This window comes from Mytilus edulis, chromosome 4, assembly GCF_963676685.1.
Source record: "Mytilus edulis chromosome 4, xbMytEdul2.2, whole genome shotgun sequence".
NCBI lineage: Eukaryota > Metazoa > Mollusca > Bivalvia > Mytilida > Mytilidae > Mytilus > Mytilus edulis.
The window spans coordinates 6963798-6983522 of record NC_092347.1 but is presented as its reverse complement, the minus strand read 5'-3'; the positions used below and the strand labels follow the sequence as shown (position 1 = coordinate 6983522).

General features: G+C 31.5%; 1 protein-coding gene across 2 annotated transcripts in view; it reads left to right on the top strand.

The window, feature by feature from the left end:
- Positions 1-16285, top strand: part of LOC139518876 (nonsense-mediated mRNA decay factor SMG5-like) — an 84714-nt gene extending 68429 nt beyond the window's left edge. Inside the window, exons 21-26 of one of the 2 annotated variants that reach the window (XM_071310528.1) lie at positions 2619-2678; positions 4464-4620; positions 5273-5363; positions 6572-6652; positions 11881-12035; positions 14454-16285. In XM_071310528.1, the coding sequence (XP_071166629.1) occupies positions 2619-2678; positions 4464-4620; positions 5273-5363; positions 6572-6652; positions 11881-12035; positions 14454-14521 (612 nt within the window). In that variant the 3' untranslated portion in view covers positions 14522-16285. Of the gene's footprint in view, positions 1-2618; positions 2679-3616; positions 3834-4463; positions 4621-5272; positions 5364-6571; positions 6653-11880; positions 12036-14453 lie in introns of those variants that run through there. The other variant, XM_071310529.1, reaches the window with a different exon arrangement.
- The last annotated feature ends 3440 nt before the right edge of the window (positions 16286-19725 follow it).

Genomic DNA, 19725 nt, shown 5'->3' with positions numbered 1-19725 from the left:
AACCAAAGACCTGTTTTATGCCCAAAACAAATGTGACAGACAGCAACCAATGACAAACTGACTTACAGGTTCCTGACATGGGATAGGCCATTCCATAAACCATTCTATTATTTAAAGTATACCTTTATTGTGCTGTAAAACCAATGCCTTAAGTGCAAGAGTTATCTGTATGAATGTGCTATCATTATTCTATGTTTACTGTTTGATTGATTTGCTGCAATCAACAATTTGACAATTTGATTCTATGCCCTCCCAAGATGTGTGCAGAGGATTTTAGAAAGTAGAAAGAATGAGCACTAAGTGTTACTTATAATGTATATTTAGTACAGAAGGTGCTAGGTTTTGTTTTGTTGCAAAAGTTACATAGTTGGATTTTTTATGGGGTTTATTTTATCTACCAAGCTCATTGCTCTGTACTTGATGTAACTATTGAATAGTTTCATTTTCTTTTGCCACTAAAAACCCAAGAACATACTTGTATATCTCTAGTACACCTGACGTCTTCCATATAAATTCCCACAAATGTATGTTTAACAATAAGACTGCAGGTTGGAGCAGCCATGTTGTTAAGACACATTTTGTTTTTGTAAATTTAACCAAGAAATATCTATACTCAATTTTCACAAATGAAATATATTAATGAATGTCAAAGTAGTGGTTTTGATTCTCATCTTCCAAGTCTGAAAGCTGCTTGTGATGTCCTTCAGATTTTTTATCTATTAATTGAAGATTTACTTCCACTTAATTAAAAATCTTTCCATTTAAAATAGTGTGATACCTGTCTTCGATGTAGAATTATTGCATCTAATTGATTTGCAGGGATACTTATGAAAATATAAGTTTAACATTAAGATAATGATATTTTTGTTTGATGTTGGTCTTTAAATATTTCCTCCTAAGTGTTTTATGTACTAGAAATTTGAAGTCAATTCAGACCTCATTGAAATAATTCCTGTTGTTAAGTTATACTAAATTGGATGAGGCGGGCACAATTTTCACATCAAGTACTTGACAATACTTGTATTTTGCACCCAAATATAGTAGGCGACTAGTTCCTCTCTGTGATTAGGAGTATTTTCACAGAAATCTGAATTTACTGCATACATCTTATTTCTAGATACATTAATTTAAGTTAAATACATTAAGTTAACTTAGGAAACTGAATTATTCGATATTTAAAAATACATAACAGGATTGTAGAAGAAATGGTTTCATGGATTGTTATCTTTCTATGTTTAATAATAAGGTTAACTTATACCATGGATTCATTTATTTTTCAAGGATACAAATTTTTGTGAATTGAAAAAAAACTTTTATTTTCATGGATTTGGCAGTGGTCTAAGTTGTTACTACTGTAATCACTAGCCAGTCAACACTGAGATTGTGAGTTTGGTTGCGGGTGCACTTTACTCCAATCTTAATTGACTAGGAGTGTCAGTGGTTTTCTCCAGGCACTCCAGCTTCCTCCACGAATAAAAACTGGCTGCCATGTAATAGCCTAAATGCAGTGCTTAAAAGTGGTGTTAAAACACCAAAAATCAAAAAAATCAAATGATTGGTATCCCCAGGTTCTCCAGCAGTCCTTCCACCAATAAAAACTGTTTGTCATTTGTCTGACAGTTCAGTAAAACACCAATAAACAAACATAACTATACATTTTACGTTCAGAGTCTTCAAACCCCACATCCAGCACTTACATGATCACATAATTTGGCAGTTGTTAAGACTGTGACTAAGGATAAAACCAGAAAATTCATTAAAAAATAATTATAAAGATAATGATGCATATAGGTCAAGTTGCATTAAGATATTAATCTTGCTGACAAAACGATTAGCCTTGTGTTATTTCATTAAATTGAAAAACAGAGAAAGCTAAAGATTTTTGGTTGGTGAAGATCTAGTACAATTCTAATACACTTAACAGACAACCAGTACAATACTAATACACTTAACAGGAAACCAGAATGTATCAATATAGTATCAATGGTCGATTAACCAAGTGAAGCAGCTGATCAGATGAAAATGTCGATTTAATGTAGTAGAGCTATAAATATCCTGTCAGGTTTTTTCATAGTGTTGATCGCCAATGTTTTTACTTGTGTCATTCTTCCTGTGACTATTAATGAGAGCATACTGACGTACTTTTACAAAACTCTTTGTACCAATTAACAATGACATCAGTGTGTTATCTAAGAAGATATTTAATTATAGTTTGTCATTGAATATAAAAAGATTTCTATAGTGTGACTTATCAAATATTGAAACACTTGGTTAATACAATTACTCTGGGAATGGGAAAAAAACCAGAATGCTATAATAATTAGAAACAAACATATTCTACAACATCAGAAAGGTTGTTCTCCCCTTACATAAGACTAAATTACATTTATTCAAGTAGCATAATGTTACTTAGTGTTTTACTGTGGTGTCAGCAAAGAAACAAAATCTTTTACACCATGTGACAGAAACTAGCTTTAAACATATGCAGAGTCTTACATGCTTTGCTTATTTTCTGTTTTCAAATTGCTATTATGAATTTTGTGTCATAAATTAGTACACTACTTTTTCTCTTAAATGCCAGTAAGATATTATGATGCCACTATATTTTGTCATTGCAGGCTGTGGCGGAGAGTAGGAGAAACCAGCTAATGAAAGATATGGCACAGCTAAGACTACAGGTATGATATAAAACTACAGGTATGATATAAAACTACAGGTATGATATAAGACTACAGGTATGACATAAAACTACAGGTATGACATAAAACTACAGGTATGATATAAAACTACAGGTATGATATAAAACTACAGGTATGATATAAGACTACAGGTATGATATAAAACTAACTACAGGTATGATATAAAACTACAGGTATGATATAAAACTACAGGTATGACATAAAACTACAGGTATGATATAAAACTACAGGTATGATATAAGACTACAGGTATGATATAAAACTACAGGTATGATATAAAACTACAGGTATGATATAAAACTAAGATGTGGTTTGATTGTCAATGAGACAACTCTCTACCAGAGACCAAATGACATACCCGGTAGAAGTAACTAACTATAGGTCACTGTTCAGCCTTCAAAAATAAGCATAACCTGTATCATAGTCAGCTGTAAAAGGTCTCTTAATGACAAATGTTAAAAAAAATCATACCAGAAAACTGTTAGAATTGACAAAGCTCTGAATTATTTACTCTGCATATTTGAATATCTTTGTTCTTTGACAATGCCAATTGCTTAAAAGTTTTATCCAATTGCTTCAAATTGATTGCAGAGTGAAGAGAATTATTCTTACTATCCAATGCCAGTTATTCAATGTTTGTCTAAAAATTAGAAAAAAATCCACTCTACTTGTTTAAGGAACACTTGTTTAGCATATTTTGACTTGTTTATAAACAGGTCTAGCATATAATATTTTATAAGTAATCGTTTAATGCAGCAACCTCACAACAAGATCATGTAGTAAAATTGAAAATGGAAACCGCCCAAGGCCACTTATTGTTCTTCAACACAGCAAGAAATAATGTACCCAGGTGGGCTACAACCGACCTCTTACCTAAAACGTATACTAGTTTAGTAAACTTGTTTGTTTTGTTTCAGGCTGAGGTGACACAGTTAGAGGGATCATTAGACAACAGTGACCAGGGACATTTCCCTCCCTACTTGATACCGGACACTACCTCACTATGTGACTCTCTACAACTTGTTTGTTTTGTTTCAGGCTGAGGTGACACAGTTAGAGGGATCATTAGACAACAGTGACCAGGGACATTTCCCTCCCTACTTGATACCTGACACTACCTCACTATGTGACTCTCTACAACTTGTTTGTTTTGTTTCAGGCTGAGGTGACACAGTTAGAGGGATCATTAGACAACAGTGACCAGGGACATTTCCCTCCCTACTTGATACCGGACACTACCTCACTATGTGACTCTCTACAACTTGTTTGTTTTGTTTCAGGCTGAGGTGACACAGTTAGAGGGATCATTAGACAACAGTGACCAGGGACATTTCCCTCCCTACTTGATACCGGACACTACCTCACTATGTGACTCTCTACAACTTGTTTGTTTTGTTTCAGGCTGAGGTGACACAGTTAGAGGGATCATTAGACAACAGTGACCAGGGACATTTCCCTCCCTACTTGATACCTGACACTACCTCACTATGTGACTCTCTACAACTTGTTTGTTTTGTTTCAGGCTGAGGTGACACAGTTAGAGGGATCATTAGACAACAGTGACCAGGGACATTTCCCTCCCTACTTGATACCGGACACTACCTCACTATGTGACTCTCTACAACTTGTTTGTTTTGTTTCAGGCTGAGGTGACACAGTTAGAGGGATCATTAGACAACAGTGACCAGGGACATTTCCCTCCCTACTTGATACCTGACACTACCTCACTATGTGACTCTCTACAACTTGTTTGTTTTGTTTCAGGCTGAGGTGACACAGTTAGAGGGATCATTAGACAACAGTGACCAGGGACATTTCCCTCCCTACTTGATACCTGACACTACCTCACTATGTGACTCTCTACAACTTGTTAAACAACTGACTCATACTAATAAAGGAATAGTTATAATACCATTAGCAGGTGAGTGTCCCTGTAGTACCTGTAATCAGTTTCAGACTAATCTTTATTCCAGTTTATACTATATTTTGGGGAAATGATATGATAAATTGATATGTTCTCAAAGGTAGCATTAATGGTTGAAGAACACTTTTGTCATTTCACAAATGCTGTAAGACCTTCAACATCATGGCAAATGATCAAACCATTTCTATATAATCTTGAATCTTTTCAGGATTTTGTTTTATAAATTATCATAAAGAAGCATATGATTTCCTGGCAAATTTGAATTAATATATCTGGTTAACAAAAAAAGTATGGTTTTGAATAAAACGAGCATGCACCTATAATAACAATGGAAGCGCATCAGGTAGCAAGCACCTGCTTTATACTAATTAAGTTTCCTACCATTAAGCATTTGAAAATTTTCAGATCGTTTAATCAATTGAAGCCTTTTTTACTGCTTTTGATATGCTAATTTCACTAATGTTGAGTATACATTAAACAAAAATGGTTCTTGATAGACTTATAGTATAGACAGAATCCAATTATAAATTAAAACAAAATATTGTTGTTATACATCCAAGGAGTAGTTTACTCTCCTTAGACAATCCATTATGTTCATAATCAGACAAAAAAAAATGTTAAAACTAAAAGAACTGATTTTCTTCTTCAGTTATTGATACTTTAGATTATATGAAGAAAGAGTCTGTTAGAGCAAGAGAGGCCATTAGATGGCTGGAAACAGAATTCAGGAAGGGAAACAGGTAAGCCATAGTCATGTTTTGGTCAAATATTGGATGTGCTATATTTATAGATTATCGTTGATCATTTCAATGAGATTGGTTTTCTCGCTTGAGCTGGTACAGTGAGAGAAAAGCAATTGAGTTGAGATGACCAATGATAATCTGTTTATCACTATTTTACCTATGACTATGTTGTCAATTTCATGTCAATTTCATTAGCAACGGCACATGCCTCCTTAGTTTCTAGTGATAATTTTCCTTCCCAAGCGAAAATTTTCCTTCCCAAGCGAGTAGCATGATATGAAAAATTATCACAAAAAAAGATCAAAGGAAAAATGCACAAAATAGCCATAATTGTTTTAAGGTCAAGACAAAGTAACTGAAAGTATCCTAAATGATTTAAATTTTGTCAGGTTAAAATGATTTTAAAATACCGGTTAACAAACGTGGAAATAGAGTTTCCCTTTGCCTGATTTCATAGCCAAGCAACCCAAAAAATGTTTTTACAACTGTTACATGTACTGCATAAAAAGAACACACTGTTGCTGCTATCAATTCTGGATTTGATGGTCATAATTAACTGGTTTCTCAAATTTTTATTTCCTATCAATACATTTTTTGACATTTCATATTCTACTATTAGTACAATGAGTTGTGTGCTATGCTATTACTTTTCAATTCAAAGAAATATCCAGTCAACATAATTATACATACATCCTTTAAAGCCAAAATATATGCCCTCTAGACTTGGGTTTTACTGCCAGATGGGAGATATTAAAGTGAATATATTTCTATACCCTGTCAACCATTTGGGTCATAATACTGTACCTCTTAACCTGAAACAAATTAAAAGTATAAAAATATTTAGTTTTCTTACATATGTTATTAAAATAACATCTAGTGAAGAAAAACCTATCTAATATTAATGTTAAATATTGTTTTATTTAATTAAGATTTATTGATTAAAGAATTTAAATTTTAAAAAGGTTTACTCATGATTCTGACTATTTACATAATTTTATGCAGATTTTAGTGAGAGAAATTAAAAAAGATACCACTAGAAAAATATTTTTTAAACCAAAGTTTAGTCAAAAGAACAGAATGACATGAAGTATTTGAGTGAATATTTTTAAACTGGTGATGAAAAGTCTAGTTGTTTCTTTTTTTTCCCACACTTCCAAAGAAATTGTTCTTAAAATAATGTGAAGTGAATTTATTATCTTCCACAGATACATCAGAGCACAGAAAAGTAACGAGAAACTTCAGGAAAATACACCTAAAAATCTAAAGAAGAAAAACCAGGAAATATGGTAAGGATAAGTAAGGGTCAGAGAAGAAAATATCAGAGACTTTTACAAAACAATAAAATAAATGTTCATGGCAGCTAAAATATGTGGATAAGCTCTTTACTAAAATAAGATCTCATGTGGTGTCTGTATATTTGGTACATTATAAAAATGTTGATGCCACAATTCAGTTAAGGTTATATTAGCATGATCTGAAAGGGTTATCACATGAGATTTTTACAAAACAATAAAAAAAAAAAATGTTCATGGCAGCCAAAATATGTGGATAAGCTCTTTAATAAAATACAATCTCATTTGGTGTTTGTCTTTTTGGTACATTATAAAAATGTTGATTCCACAATTAAGTTTAGGTTATATTAGCATGATCTGAAAGGGTTATCACAGAGATTTTTACAAAACAATAAAAAAACAATGTTCATGGCAGCCAAAATATGTGGATAAGCTCTTTGATAAAATACAGTGGCGTAGCTAGGCTATTTTTAAGTGTACGCCCCAACCTCAGCGAGGAGTTTGAGAGCTCCAAACAGATCCAGGTTATAAAACCTATTCATAGTAGTGGGTAGGAGGAGGGAGAGTCCAATTTCTATCATTAAAACGAACTGCATGTAGCAAGTTGAACATACTTTAGAGACTATTGTTTTTAATCTTTTATGTTAATGAACCCATTTTGTTGATTTGGAATTTGATGGTCATTGGTGTTAGAGAAAATATCCAGACCAGTTACTTTAAAATATGTTTTAAAGGAACCGTGGGCTAAAGCAATTACTTGACTAAAACCCCTGTATTTGTGCAAATGGATATGAAATGATAAATTTGCATAGATTTTTAGGTACATTATTAAAATTGATAAAGGGGTCCGTGGATTACCGTGATTCTCGTCTGAGATTACCCCTTCAAAAATTGAATCCATCAATCAGTTCATTTCATTACAAGATTTAAAACAATCAAACATTAAATTTATTAAGATGGTTTTTTTCTTGATCTGGAATATTAACTTCTGCCAAAGTTTCAATACAATATCTGAAGGTTTTCAAAATTGTCTAGTAAAAAACAATATTAACCACAGACCGTCTGTTAATTGCTAAAAGTTTCTTCAGACATTAATAACAAAAAAAGCTTCTATCAAAGTTTCATAAAATTCGATGAAGGTTTGACTAAGTAATTGAAGTGTAACACAGACTGTATCTACTCTTTAACTGCAAAAAAAATTCCCTTTATCAGTAAAATACGGTAAAATTAAAGATATAAATTCATCATTATGCTTTGGATACTCTATTAAGAATAAAAAACTGCTGTCCAACTTTCGTAAAACTTCATGAAGGTTTGACAAAATTATTGATATTAAAGTAACCACATATTGAACCTAAATGTTGACGCCGCTGAAGAAATCTAGGTTCGCTATTTCTTTTTTTTCGCGTCATAAACTCATAAATGTTGCAGGCTAGGCTAAAATTGAAAGCACATATCGAATCTCAGCTGATTATGAATTTCTTTGAACAAATGGAAAGTAAGAAGAATTACCAGGAGATTCAGACTTTGACCGAAAGAAAATAAACAAATATATAATACGGTACTATTTGATTGGAAGTAGATTTTGTCACTTTTATAAGCAATAACAAGCTATTGAAGATTGATCTACAACACTGATGTGCTTTAAACCAGATCTTTCTAATGGAGATAATTTTTTTTTATCAAAATTCAAGTGTACGCCTGGGCGTTTTGACGTAAACGTAGCTACGCGCCTAAAATATCAGTTTCCTGTGGTGTTGTAGTCATATTTGTACATTATAAAAATGTTGGTTCCACAACTCAGTTAAGGTTATATTAGCATGACCTTTATAATGTGATAACTGACAAGCAGATGTTGAAATATATTTGCTGCCTGTAATTGAAAAATAAAATTGCAGAAGGGCAAGAATTGTGTGAAAAATGAATTATCATATTTCTGTTACAAAAAAATTGGTCAAAATATGCAATAACAGCTAAATTGCTCTACTCATTCTTCAACCCACAAAAAAATATGATTATTTCTGCCCATGGCAAAAAAAGCATGTTATTTTGCACTGTTCTCAATGACATCAGAAGTTTTTCTAACAAAAATGGTTGACCCAGAAAATGCTTGTTTTGTCCAAGTCGAGCAAAATGACACAGCAGTATTTGTTAAACAAACAATGATCACTAATAGTAAAGTGAAAAACTGAAAATGGCATTATCATAATTTGTCACTTCAAAATAAACATGTGAGTATCTTACCAAAGACTCATTTAAATGTTTCAACTCTTTAAATCATGGGCTTGGTATGGTTCCTCAATTTAAACGACCCTATAACTTTTGGCTTAGGCTAGTAGAGGGGTTTTAGGATGTAATCTAGGCCTATACTGAAAAGAACATGTTACTATCTATAATGTTACTGAAAACACCATCTTATAAATAGATTAAAATAATAAATGTTACTGAAAACACCATCTTATAAGTAGATCAAAATAATAAATGTTACTGAAAACACCATCTTATAAGTAGATCAAAATAATTTCAATGCTAAAAATATCACCAGTTACAACTGTTAATTGACATTTTTACTTTGTCAAAATGCCAATTTATGGCTGCCAAGTTTTAATATAATGTATCCTTCTCTGTACATCCATGTATGTATATAATATTTGTTCATAGTCTGTGTTTGTGTAGCAATATTTATTTAACATGTGTAACATATTCTACAAACAGACAATAAAGATTGATAACAATTAAACAGCTTTTTCATGTGTTAGCCTGAAAAAAAGTTTTAATTCTTTTTTATTTTTTTACAACAGAGTTGAGGGATATTGGCTACATTAAGTGTCTAAAAGGCTTGTTATCAGAAACTCATAAAAATATAGCCATATGAATTAATGTGCATACATTAAATGTCTAAAAGGCTTGTTATCAGAAACTCATAAAAAATATAGCCATATGAATTAATGTGCAGATGCTTCTCTGAGATATAATTTGAAGGTCACATGACCTATATTTCATGGTTCATTGTCTTTCAAGTTCTGAGCATCATTACTTGTACTTACATTAATATTTGAAAGGAGATTAGCAGCCTTACACATATAAAGTAGGCATCTTGACCTTTCTTTTACACTACAATAAATTTGATAAGTTATAACTTGGTATTTGAATGCGCTAATGAGAGTGGAGCAGAGTCTGCTAAACATAACTTCACTTTAATCCTTTTTCTAAATTTTAATTGAAATAGACTTTAAGTATGTATGTATGAATTCCTAGATTAGACACCAAGTGACCTACAGTCTTATAAATTGATAGAATGATTCAACATGGGTAGTATACATACCCAAAGCTATGGGAGTTCGGAAATCAAATAAGCACTGTTAAAGTCAACGTTTTGTTCAAATTGTGACTGTTAAAGTCAAGTTCATGAGTCCAACAAACGCCCCCCCCTCCCCCCCCCCCCCCCCCCCCCCCCCCCCCCCCCCCCCCTTGGAAATTCCTGGCTACGGGCCTGGTATAGCTACTTCCCAGAAATAAATCAGTCGCTTTGACCTATAAATTACACTTGATTGACTAAAATGAAGTTTTACTTCTTAGTTCAGGCTTCTAGGAGCCTCCAGTTAGATATAAATGAATGTTCTCTAAATAGTTTATCAGTTATAAAATGTGTTGAAACAATTTAGTTATTTTAGATATAATTATTTTCCTGACACACAATGACTGTGCTGTTATAATAAGTCAGATCCTGCTTTTATCATAAATCTATTCAACTTGAAATATGCTGCATTTACCATCTGAATAAGAATTTAGATTAGAAATCAGGTTGAGGACTTAAAATATTTTGCAACATAAAGATAGTGTGCAACATATTTATGTTTTTATTCCTTTCAGTATATTATACTTCATATAGAAGGATTGCTGGTTGCTGATTCTAAAAAAATTTGTGGTTATAGATATGCTAATTCAATTTTTTTTTTTATTATTTTATGCAGAGCCCTGTAGGAATATTTAGAATTTGGACAAACCTCAGAAACAATTTAGATTTTGGCAAACACACATTATAAACCTTGGAAACAATTTAGATTCAGTTTTACTGATTAAATTTCTCTTTGGTGTATGATAATAAAAATTGATATTCAACGGTTGACATTTTAGTATTTATCCCAAGCCCAGACTTTAGGCTATTTGATAAAAATATTTGACCTTTTGGAATTATTATAGTTTTATAAAGCAAAATAATATGAACAATATTAACAAATAGACTATTTTGATATTTAACTTTCATGGTATTTAAAATGTTGTCTTAATAAAGTAAACAATCAAGAATGTATGTTTCTTTTTTTATATGATTAAAGATTCTGTTTATTAATTATCTCAAAAAAGATGAAAAGAGATGTGCTTAAGGTCCTATATATCTGGGCTAGAAATACAATTATTACAAAATAACATGATTTTTGTGAAAAATAATTGTTAGGTGTGTGCAATTTTTAGACTGCAATGTCGAATTTATAAATATTTAATGTGATTTTATGGTCGAAAGATTGCAAATATTTGATTTTTTCACAAAAATATGAAAAATTGCATATTTTAACACCTATTTGTTGAAAGTTTAGAGCACTTAAAAGTATGATATAAATATTTATATTAAAGATTTTTTCATTAAATCAGACATATGGTAAAAACAGAAGTTGGTACTTACAAGCCCTCCATATTTGCAGATCAAAGAACTATTTGAAAATTGAAAAAAATCTGTGTATTTCCACAAAAACACATAGAAGTGGTTTTCTACGATATCACAACTAATTTAGATTTTCAGTTTTATATTTCCTGAACATTAATTAGACATAAATGGAAAGATCAAAATAGTTCAAATAATAGAAAATAATGGGGTGCTGTAATAAAAAGAATCAATGATAGTGGGGTGCTAGAATATAATGAATAGAGAAAAATGAGGTGACAAAAAATAAATTAAGAAATCAAGGATACCCATCCTAGCCCTTGGGTATTTCATACCTTTGTTTATTTTTAGTTCATTTAAAAAAGTTCAAAGAAGATTTTTTCTGTTGTAAAGCATTTTAACTGGCTAAGAAGCATGCTCTTTTAAAAATCTTGCAGGATTATAGGTCAATAATATGCATATAATTATGTACCAGGTGACTTCCCCTAACTTCTATGAGCCTTTATTTTTTTTTTAAAGTTAAGTATGAGGGTTCAGGGATATTATTATTTTTGTTTTACAGGTGTTTATATGAGATATTTAGTTGTGCGAGATATTTAGCTGGACAAGGTGACATAGCCAGTGGCAACATGGTGGCTGTGATGACTAAGCAGGATTTGAAGGCCACTTCTTTGCCTGATATTGTCAAACAGCTGATCAATAAATGTACCAAGGAAGGTAAGAATATGTCTGATTTGCTTGAACACTAGTATTAAATCAAATGTTGAAAATATTTCATAACAGCATTTGATCAGGTTGGCATATGTTTCACTGTTGCCTGTAAACAAAGGAAACACTTTGAGTAGAATATAGAATAAGAAGTTTGGTTTGAACAGTAGGTTCTCTTTCTGGACTTTTTAATTCCCTTTTCAATTAAGGTATAACTTAAATTTCCTTTGTCTAGTCCTAACAAAGGTTTGTGTTATTCTGTGGGCACTATAGCTTGCTCCGTCAATAAAATCTGACTTCCACAAAATAGCATTAGTGTTGAAAGTGGCGTTAAACACTTATTAATCAATCTTTTATCTAGTACTCAGCTTTTAAAAATTAAAGTGGTTTTTTTTAACACAATGTTTGACATAATGTATAACAGTTCCTGAAATGATTAGTCTTCTGATCATTAAAAACTGTAATTATTTGCTGATGAACAAATAAATCTGTTAGATGAGAACTATAAGTCATTAGAAACCAGGCTGTTTGTTATCATTATAATGTAACTTGCCATCCTTGTATCAAAAGTGATAATTAAACAGGTAAAACTTGTCAATAGATTTACCCTAGAAATATTGATTTACTTATTATGATATTCTAATGCTCAATTTATGATATAGATATCTTCATTATTGAGATAGTTAGTCTAGCAAATGTGTTGTCGCTTTTAGGTTTTGTACTATTTGAATTAAAAGGAAATAATTGGAATGCAATGACACAGCCATGTTTTTTATATATTGAGGCCAAATGAACTTGGATAAATTCATTTAGGCATAAAAATGGCCTAGCTTTCTTCTGGAGTTATAATAACATCAACTATTAAAATTTCTGCAGACATTTCCTTTTCCGTTCTTTATCATAGTTCTTTGTTATGAATTAGGCGCCAAAATAGATTACATACCACAATACCCCCATTGACTATGATGTTTATTCCCTGGAGATGAATGCCAGGGTTACTGAGTATTATATTAATCGAAAGTGGACAAATATTATCGTTAATCATTTGATTTGATTTTTTGTATTTTAACGCCCTTTTAAAGCACCGTGTTATGGGCTATTTTGTGGCAACCACTATTTTTTGGTGGAGGGAACGGGAGTGCCCTGAGAAAACCGACGACCATCGATAGGGAAACTGATAATCCTAGTCAATTAAGATTGGAGTATTTGAATGCCCCAGCCTTTAGGACCCCATCACTGGATTCGTTTTGGATTTTAATTATCTGGACTTAGTTGTGGTCTTAGATGATAGAAAGTGTTTGATATTTTGGCAATTTCTGTAGAGAAATAACCAGCCTGTTTATGCCCCACCTACGATAGTAGAGGGGCATTATGTTTTCTGGTCTGTGCGTCTGTCCGTCCGTCCTTCCTTCCGTTCGTCTGTCCTTCCGTTCGTTCGTTCAGGTTTAAGTTTTTGGTCAAGGTAGTTTTTGATGAAGTTGAAATCCAATCAACTTGAAACTTAGTATACATGTTCCCTATGATATGATCTTTCTAATTTAAATGCCAAATTAGAGTTTTAACCCCAATTTCACGGTTCACTGAACATAGAAAATGATAGTGCAAATTTCAGGTTAAAGTTTTTGGTCAAGGTAGTTTTTGATGAAGTTGAAATCCAATCAACTTGAAACTTAGTATACATGTTCCCTATGATATGATCTTTCGAATTTAAATGCCAAATTAGAGTTTTAACCCAAATTTCACGGTTCACTGAACATAGAAAAATGATAGTGCAAATTTAGGTTAAAGTTTTTGGTCAAGGTAGTTTTTGATGAAGTTGAAGTTCAATCAACTTGAAACTTAGTATACATGTTCCCTATGATATGATCTTTCTAATTTAAATGCCAAATTAGAGTTTTAACCCCAATTTCACGGTTCACTGAACATAGAAAATGATAGTGCAAATTTCAGGTTAAAGTTTTTGGTCAAGGTAGTTTTTGATGAAGTTGAAGTCCAATCAACTTGAAACCTAGTATACATGTTCCCTATGATATGATCTTTCGAATTTAAATGCAAAATTATAGTTTTTACCCCAATTTCAGGGTCTACTAAACATAGAAAATGATAGTGCGAGTGGGGCATCCGTGTTCTATGGACACATTCTTGTTATTTTATAATTCTTTTTTTAAACACATTAAAATAACTGTTTGAATAGCTTAAAATCATTTTCTGCTTAATAGCTTTACCCCCACCATAGCTGTAATACATCTATGCCCTCACCATCAAGACTTTGCCATTGGCCCTTAGTGACCTAAATTGATCCATGAATCCTTCCCCCTTAATAATTGCCCTTCAATATTTTGACAAATATGTATGAGTGAAAAATATTAAAATGAAAAATCTTTAGTCTTTCACTTTCAAATTATGAAGCATATTTAATATTTTCAGGTATTGGAATTGAAAACATTTCTAACTTTGCCAACAAATGGAAAGAAGTCTTAAAGAACAAAGGCTGAATATAGATAAAAGCCAAATGACAAGAATCATAGCAGTACAGCTAAACACCAACAAACCAACTGTAGACCAATACCAACCACAAGAAAGTATAAACAACAACTAGAAAAATGAAATAAAATTGCAAATCAGTAGAAATGTAAAATAAGATCAAATCAAAATTAAAAGAAAAAAGATGGACAGAAAGGAGTTACTGATGGTACACGAAACTTCTATGTTTGACAAAAGATGGAACATCTGTCATTTTAGTGTGTGCCTTGCTTTTATCTACTCACACAAACATTAATGGTAACATTATCTTTTCAATCTTTGCTTGTTAAAAGATAGCTAATTAACAGGCTACAATCTCATTCTAGAGAGAAGTTGTGGAGTTTTTACTACCAAATAAAGCTGTTAATAGCCTTAGCAACAATTCTCAGTTATCTTAAAGTAATTAATGTCATTTTGAATCATAATCAGAAAGGTGAATTCAAATACCAATGATTCCTCCTTCCTTGTAGAGATCTGTCTCCTGGGTGCATACTCTTTGGTGTATTGAAAATTGATTTTGTGAAAAACAAATAGTACCCAAAATTTGGTAATGAAAATATGAAGCAAGTAAGAAGTATAGTAATTATATTTTTCATTTTGCTAAAAAACCATTTTGAGGTTCATGTATATTTTAAAAAAGAAGAAAAATAGTAAACATTGAACCAATCACAATATGTAATGTATTTATCCTATCCTGCTTTTCACTCTCATGCTATATATGGATTATAATGACACTTATGGATAGATTTTATCAAAAAAAATTTGATTGATCAAAAATTCAAATTTTACATTCATTGACCTTTTATTGGTGTAAAAAATAAGGGAGTGGGGTTGGGTGAGAAAGGGGGGGGGGTCTGGAAAATATTTGAAGAAGAAAAATAAGGAACCCAAATTTGATATATATATAAAAAAAAGGTCAGAAAAAAAAAGTCTTGATGATTTTTTGTTGTTCATTTCATTTTGGTAAACGCATAATGAAAAGTACACAATATGTACTTGTGTTCCATTAAAGTGAAGCTGTAGTGACCATGTCATGTTACTCTGCAACTCCTTGAACTGGTTTGACCATATTCAACAAAACTTCTTAATATTGTTCTATCGGACATAATTCATCTGCTGTTTTGATTATAATGGTGGCATCAATATACTCTGTAAAAATGTGTTTTTAATCTGAAAGAAAACTAAACAAATATTTGCAATGTTGAAATAAATTTCTGTTTTTTTGTTTTTTGTTTTAAAGAATATTTTTATTTTAATATATTTATATGATTATTAAAAAGGACAAATATTAAAAAAGGATTTTCTGTTATGAAATTAAAAATCAGGTATTTGGATGCAAATTTTGTAACAAACAAGTGTTATTATACATAATTATAAATGAATTCATAGTCAATAAAGTATATATACAACATAGTTTATTAGTTTTTGAATTGTATTTGTTTTCAATAAATAAAAAAAACATTAACTAGCTTTTTCACATTTATCTATACATATCTCAGCTAAACGTCAACATTAACAGCAAAATATACTATAAATTCAGGATATGTGTGCATTTATTATTACAATTATTGACAAAATGTGTATTCATTTATGTGTTATAAAAACAGACAAATGTTAAAAGGTTTTCCTTATGAAATTAAAAATCAGGTATTTGGATGCAAGTTTTGTTACAAAAAAGTGTTATTATACATAATTATATCCACATTTAGGACCAATAAAATACATATTTAACTAACTATTTATTTTCAAGTCATTTTTGTTTTTATTAGAAATTTCATTAACAACTAACATTTGCACATTTTTGTATAAAGATCAATGCTTAATATCAAAAGGAAAAAGCAAAAATATGGAATAGTTAGGATTGTTTGTGTGCATTCGTTACTGTTGTTGTTGAACAATTGAAAGAAAAGAGAAGGAAAAATTGCAATTTCAAGGAATTGAAGATACTATAAAAATCTAAAATGCAAGTTTGTTTTATGAAACCTATGATCTTGTGACAATTGTCCCAAAATTTGTTAACTTATATTTATAATATTTAAGATTGAGTTGTTAAACACTGTTATTGAACTTAATTTTGGTAAGATAATCTATACATATCCATGTTATGGTGACGCTCAGCATAAATAAACTCATCATGGATACCAGGATTAAAAATTTGTATTTGTACCATAATCCAGTTTCATCTTCAAAAGACTCATCGTTGACGCTCGAATAAAAAAAAATGTTATAAAAAATCCAAACATGTACAAAGTGGAAAGCATTAAGAACCAAAAGCTTCTTAAAGTTTTGCCAAATACAGCTAAGGTAATCTATTCCTGAGGTAGAAAAGCCTAAAGTATTTCAAAAATTATAAGTTTTGTAAACAGTAAATTTATAATTATGACCATATCAATGATCATGCATGTTAACACAGAACTATCAGGTAATTACTGGAGCAAGTAACTGCTTGCCTATACCTGGAACCATTTGCTTATAGTCAGTGAAAAAGCAAAAAAAAACCTTGTAAGTAAAAGGATGAATGCTATGTTTCTCCTTGGCTGGAAAAATCTCTATAAATTGTGTAATAGAAAGTGGTTTGCCCATATACAACTTTAGGAACACACTTTTGATGACCCAGTCTTTTTGTGTCAATGAGATACAAGTAAACAGTTATCGGTTTGATGTAAGTGAACCAGATTATTAAGATAAAGACATTTTGATATTGAAAGGAATATTAAGTTATTATTGTAAGAAAAATAATATTTTTGTTTCCTTTGTCATGATGACATCGATTTTGAATAAAGGCAACAGTAGTATACCGCTGTTCAAAACTCATAAATCGATGGACAAAAAACGAAATCGGGGTAACAAACTAAAACCGAGGGAAACGCATTAAATATAAGAAGAGAACAACGACACAACACTAAAATGTAACACCCACAGAAACGGACCAAGCATCAGACAAAATCCCACGAGAATAACAAAATATAACATCAAAACCAAATACATGAATTTGGGATAGACAAGTACCGCGACACGTCTTAACGCAATGTGAAATTAAACAATGTCTTATTTACCTACTATGGCTAGTAGTTTTTGTGTTCAATTCTTAATCAAGTATCATATGATTATAAACAGTTCAGAAAACTGCATTAGTATATTTTTGTGCTTAAGAGTATATATAGTAACAGAATTGATAAAAATGATTGTTGAACCAATTCATAGAAAGTTCAGGGATATGTAGGTAAAGTTCTGTCTTATTTAGGCTTTGATAGGTCAAGTGGCATTAAAATCATATATCGTTATCATTGTTGAGCATATCAACATAGAACATATGTTCTATCGCTCTGATCATGAAAATTTCTGGATAATTATTACTTACCACAAGTCAGGAATATGAAGTTGTTATCCATGTCAGCTTTTTGGTCATGAATGTTTGTCTCTAATATTTATTTAACTGTGCATTTGTATTCAGATATCGCAGATCAAATTTATTCGTTCATTGTGTAATCATACGTTTTTTGATTGAGTTAAGTCTGCCAATTGATATTTTATCGTATGTTTTTCTATGTTGTGATGTTATGCTATTGTTTCGGAAAAAGGGAGAAGGTTTGGATCCATTAAAACATTTAATCCCGCTGCAAATGTTTGCACCTGTCCTAAGTCAGGAATCTGATGTACAGTAGTTGTCGTTTGTTTATGTAATATATACGTGTTTCTCGTTTCTCGTTTTGTTTATATAGATTAGACCGTTGGTTTTCCCGTTTGAATGGTTTTATACTAGTAATTTTAGGGCCCTTTATAGCTTGTTGTTCGGTGTGAGCCAAGGCTCCGTGTTGAAGGCCGTACTTTAACCTATAATGGTTTACTTTTTTAAATTGTTATTTGGATGGAGAGTTGTCTCATTGGCACTCACACCACATCTGCCTTTATCTATTTGGTGTTTTTTAGCTTTTGATTTTGCCATTTAATTAGGCCCTTTCCGTTTTGAATTTTCCTTGGAGTTCAGTATTTTTGTGATTTTATTTTTTCCATATACTCTGATAAAAGAAGACAATTAAAAGATTTAACCAAAACCAACCCCTCTGAAGAGCAGTGATGACTTGAAGTCCTTCAGAAAGGTAATCAGCTTCTGCTCCTCCACCTCTAAACATTGTATACCCAATTAATCAGCAGTAATATCATTACCTAACATACTATAGTAAATGTTTTGATGTACAAACTTTTTTTTGTAAATCACATAATCTTATTGCTAACCAGAACATGCTAGAAATACCACAATTATTACCAAATATTTCCTTGCAACTTTTAATGTTATTATACCCCTGCTTTGAAAAGGGGGGATATACTGTTTTATCTCTGTCTGTCCATCCATCCATCTATCCGTCAGTCCGTCCGTCCCATGAATATTTTTAGTTACATTTTTCTCAGGAACTTTGGTTTCAAGGTTTATATAAGTCTGATATACTGTGTGATGCGTTTTCAGATTCAACACTCGACAACTTCCTGTTTACCGAACACTTGTACGATTTAACACATGATGGCCAAATTGAAAATTTTGGTCACATTTTGCTCAGGAACTACAATACAAGGATTTCTGAAATTTGGTTTCAGAATTTATACAAGTCTGCTATACTGTGTGATGCGTTTTCAGAGTTCCAATCTTATATTGCTGTATAATGAAAACTTACAGTTACTGAAAGCAAACTCAACGTGAAATGACTTCTTATTTGAATTTTAAGTTGGTTAAAATATATTCAGTAACTCGAAAGTCTTGTGTGTTTTGATTTGCATTTGAAACCCAACTGTACTTCTGTCTATAATAGTTACCAAAGGTACCAGGCTTATGATTTGATACCCCAGACGCGCGTTTCGTCTACCTATAAGACTCTATGACTGATGCACAGTTTTCTGCATGATTTTGATGATATAAATGAAAATATACAATACTGCACTAAGTCAGTACATTGTACAACTATACTTATATATATATTTACCCAGTCAAGTAACGATTATTATCATTAAATGTTAAATTCACAAAAGGGGGAATGGCAGTACAAATAAAAACCATATTAATGTAAGGGCGTTAAAATGATCCCTAAATAACACTTTGGTGAAAATTATAATTATATTGACATATCAAAAAGTGTTAGATTTATTTTGGTTTTGTTTGGGTGCCTTGATCAAATCTTACAAA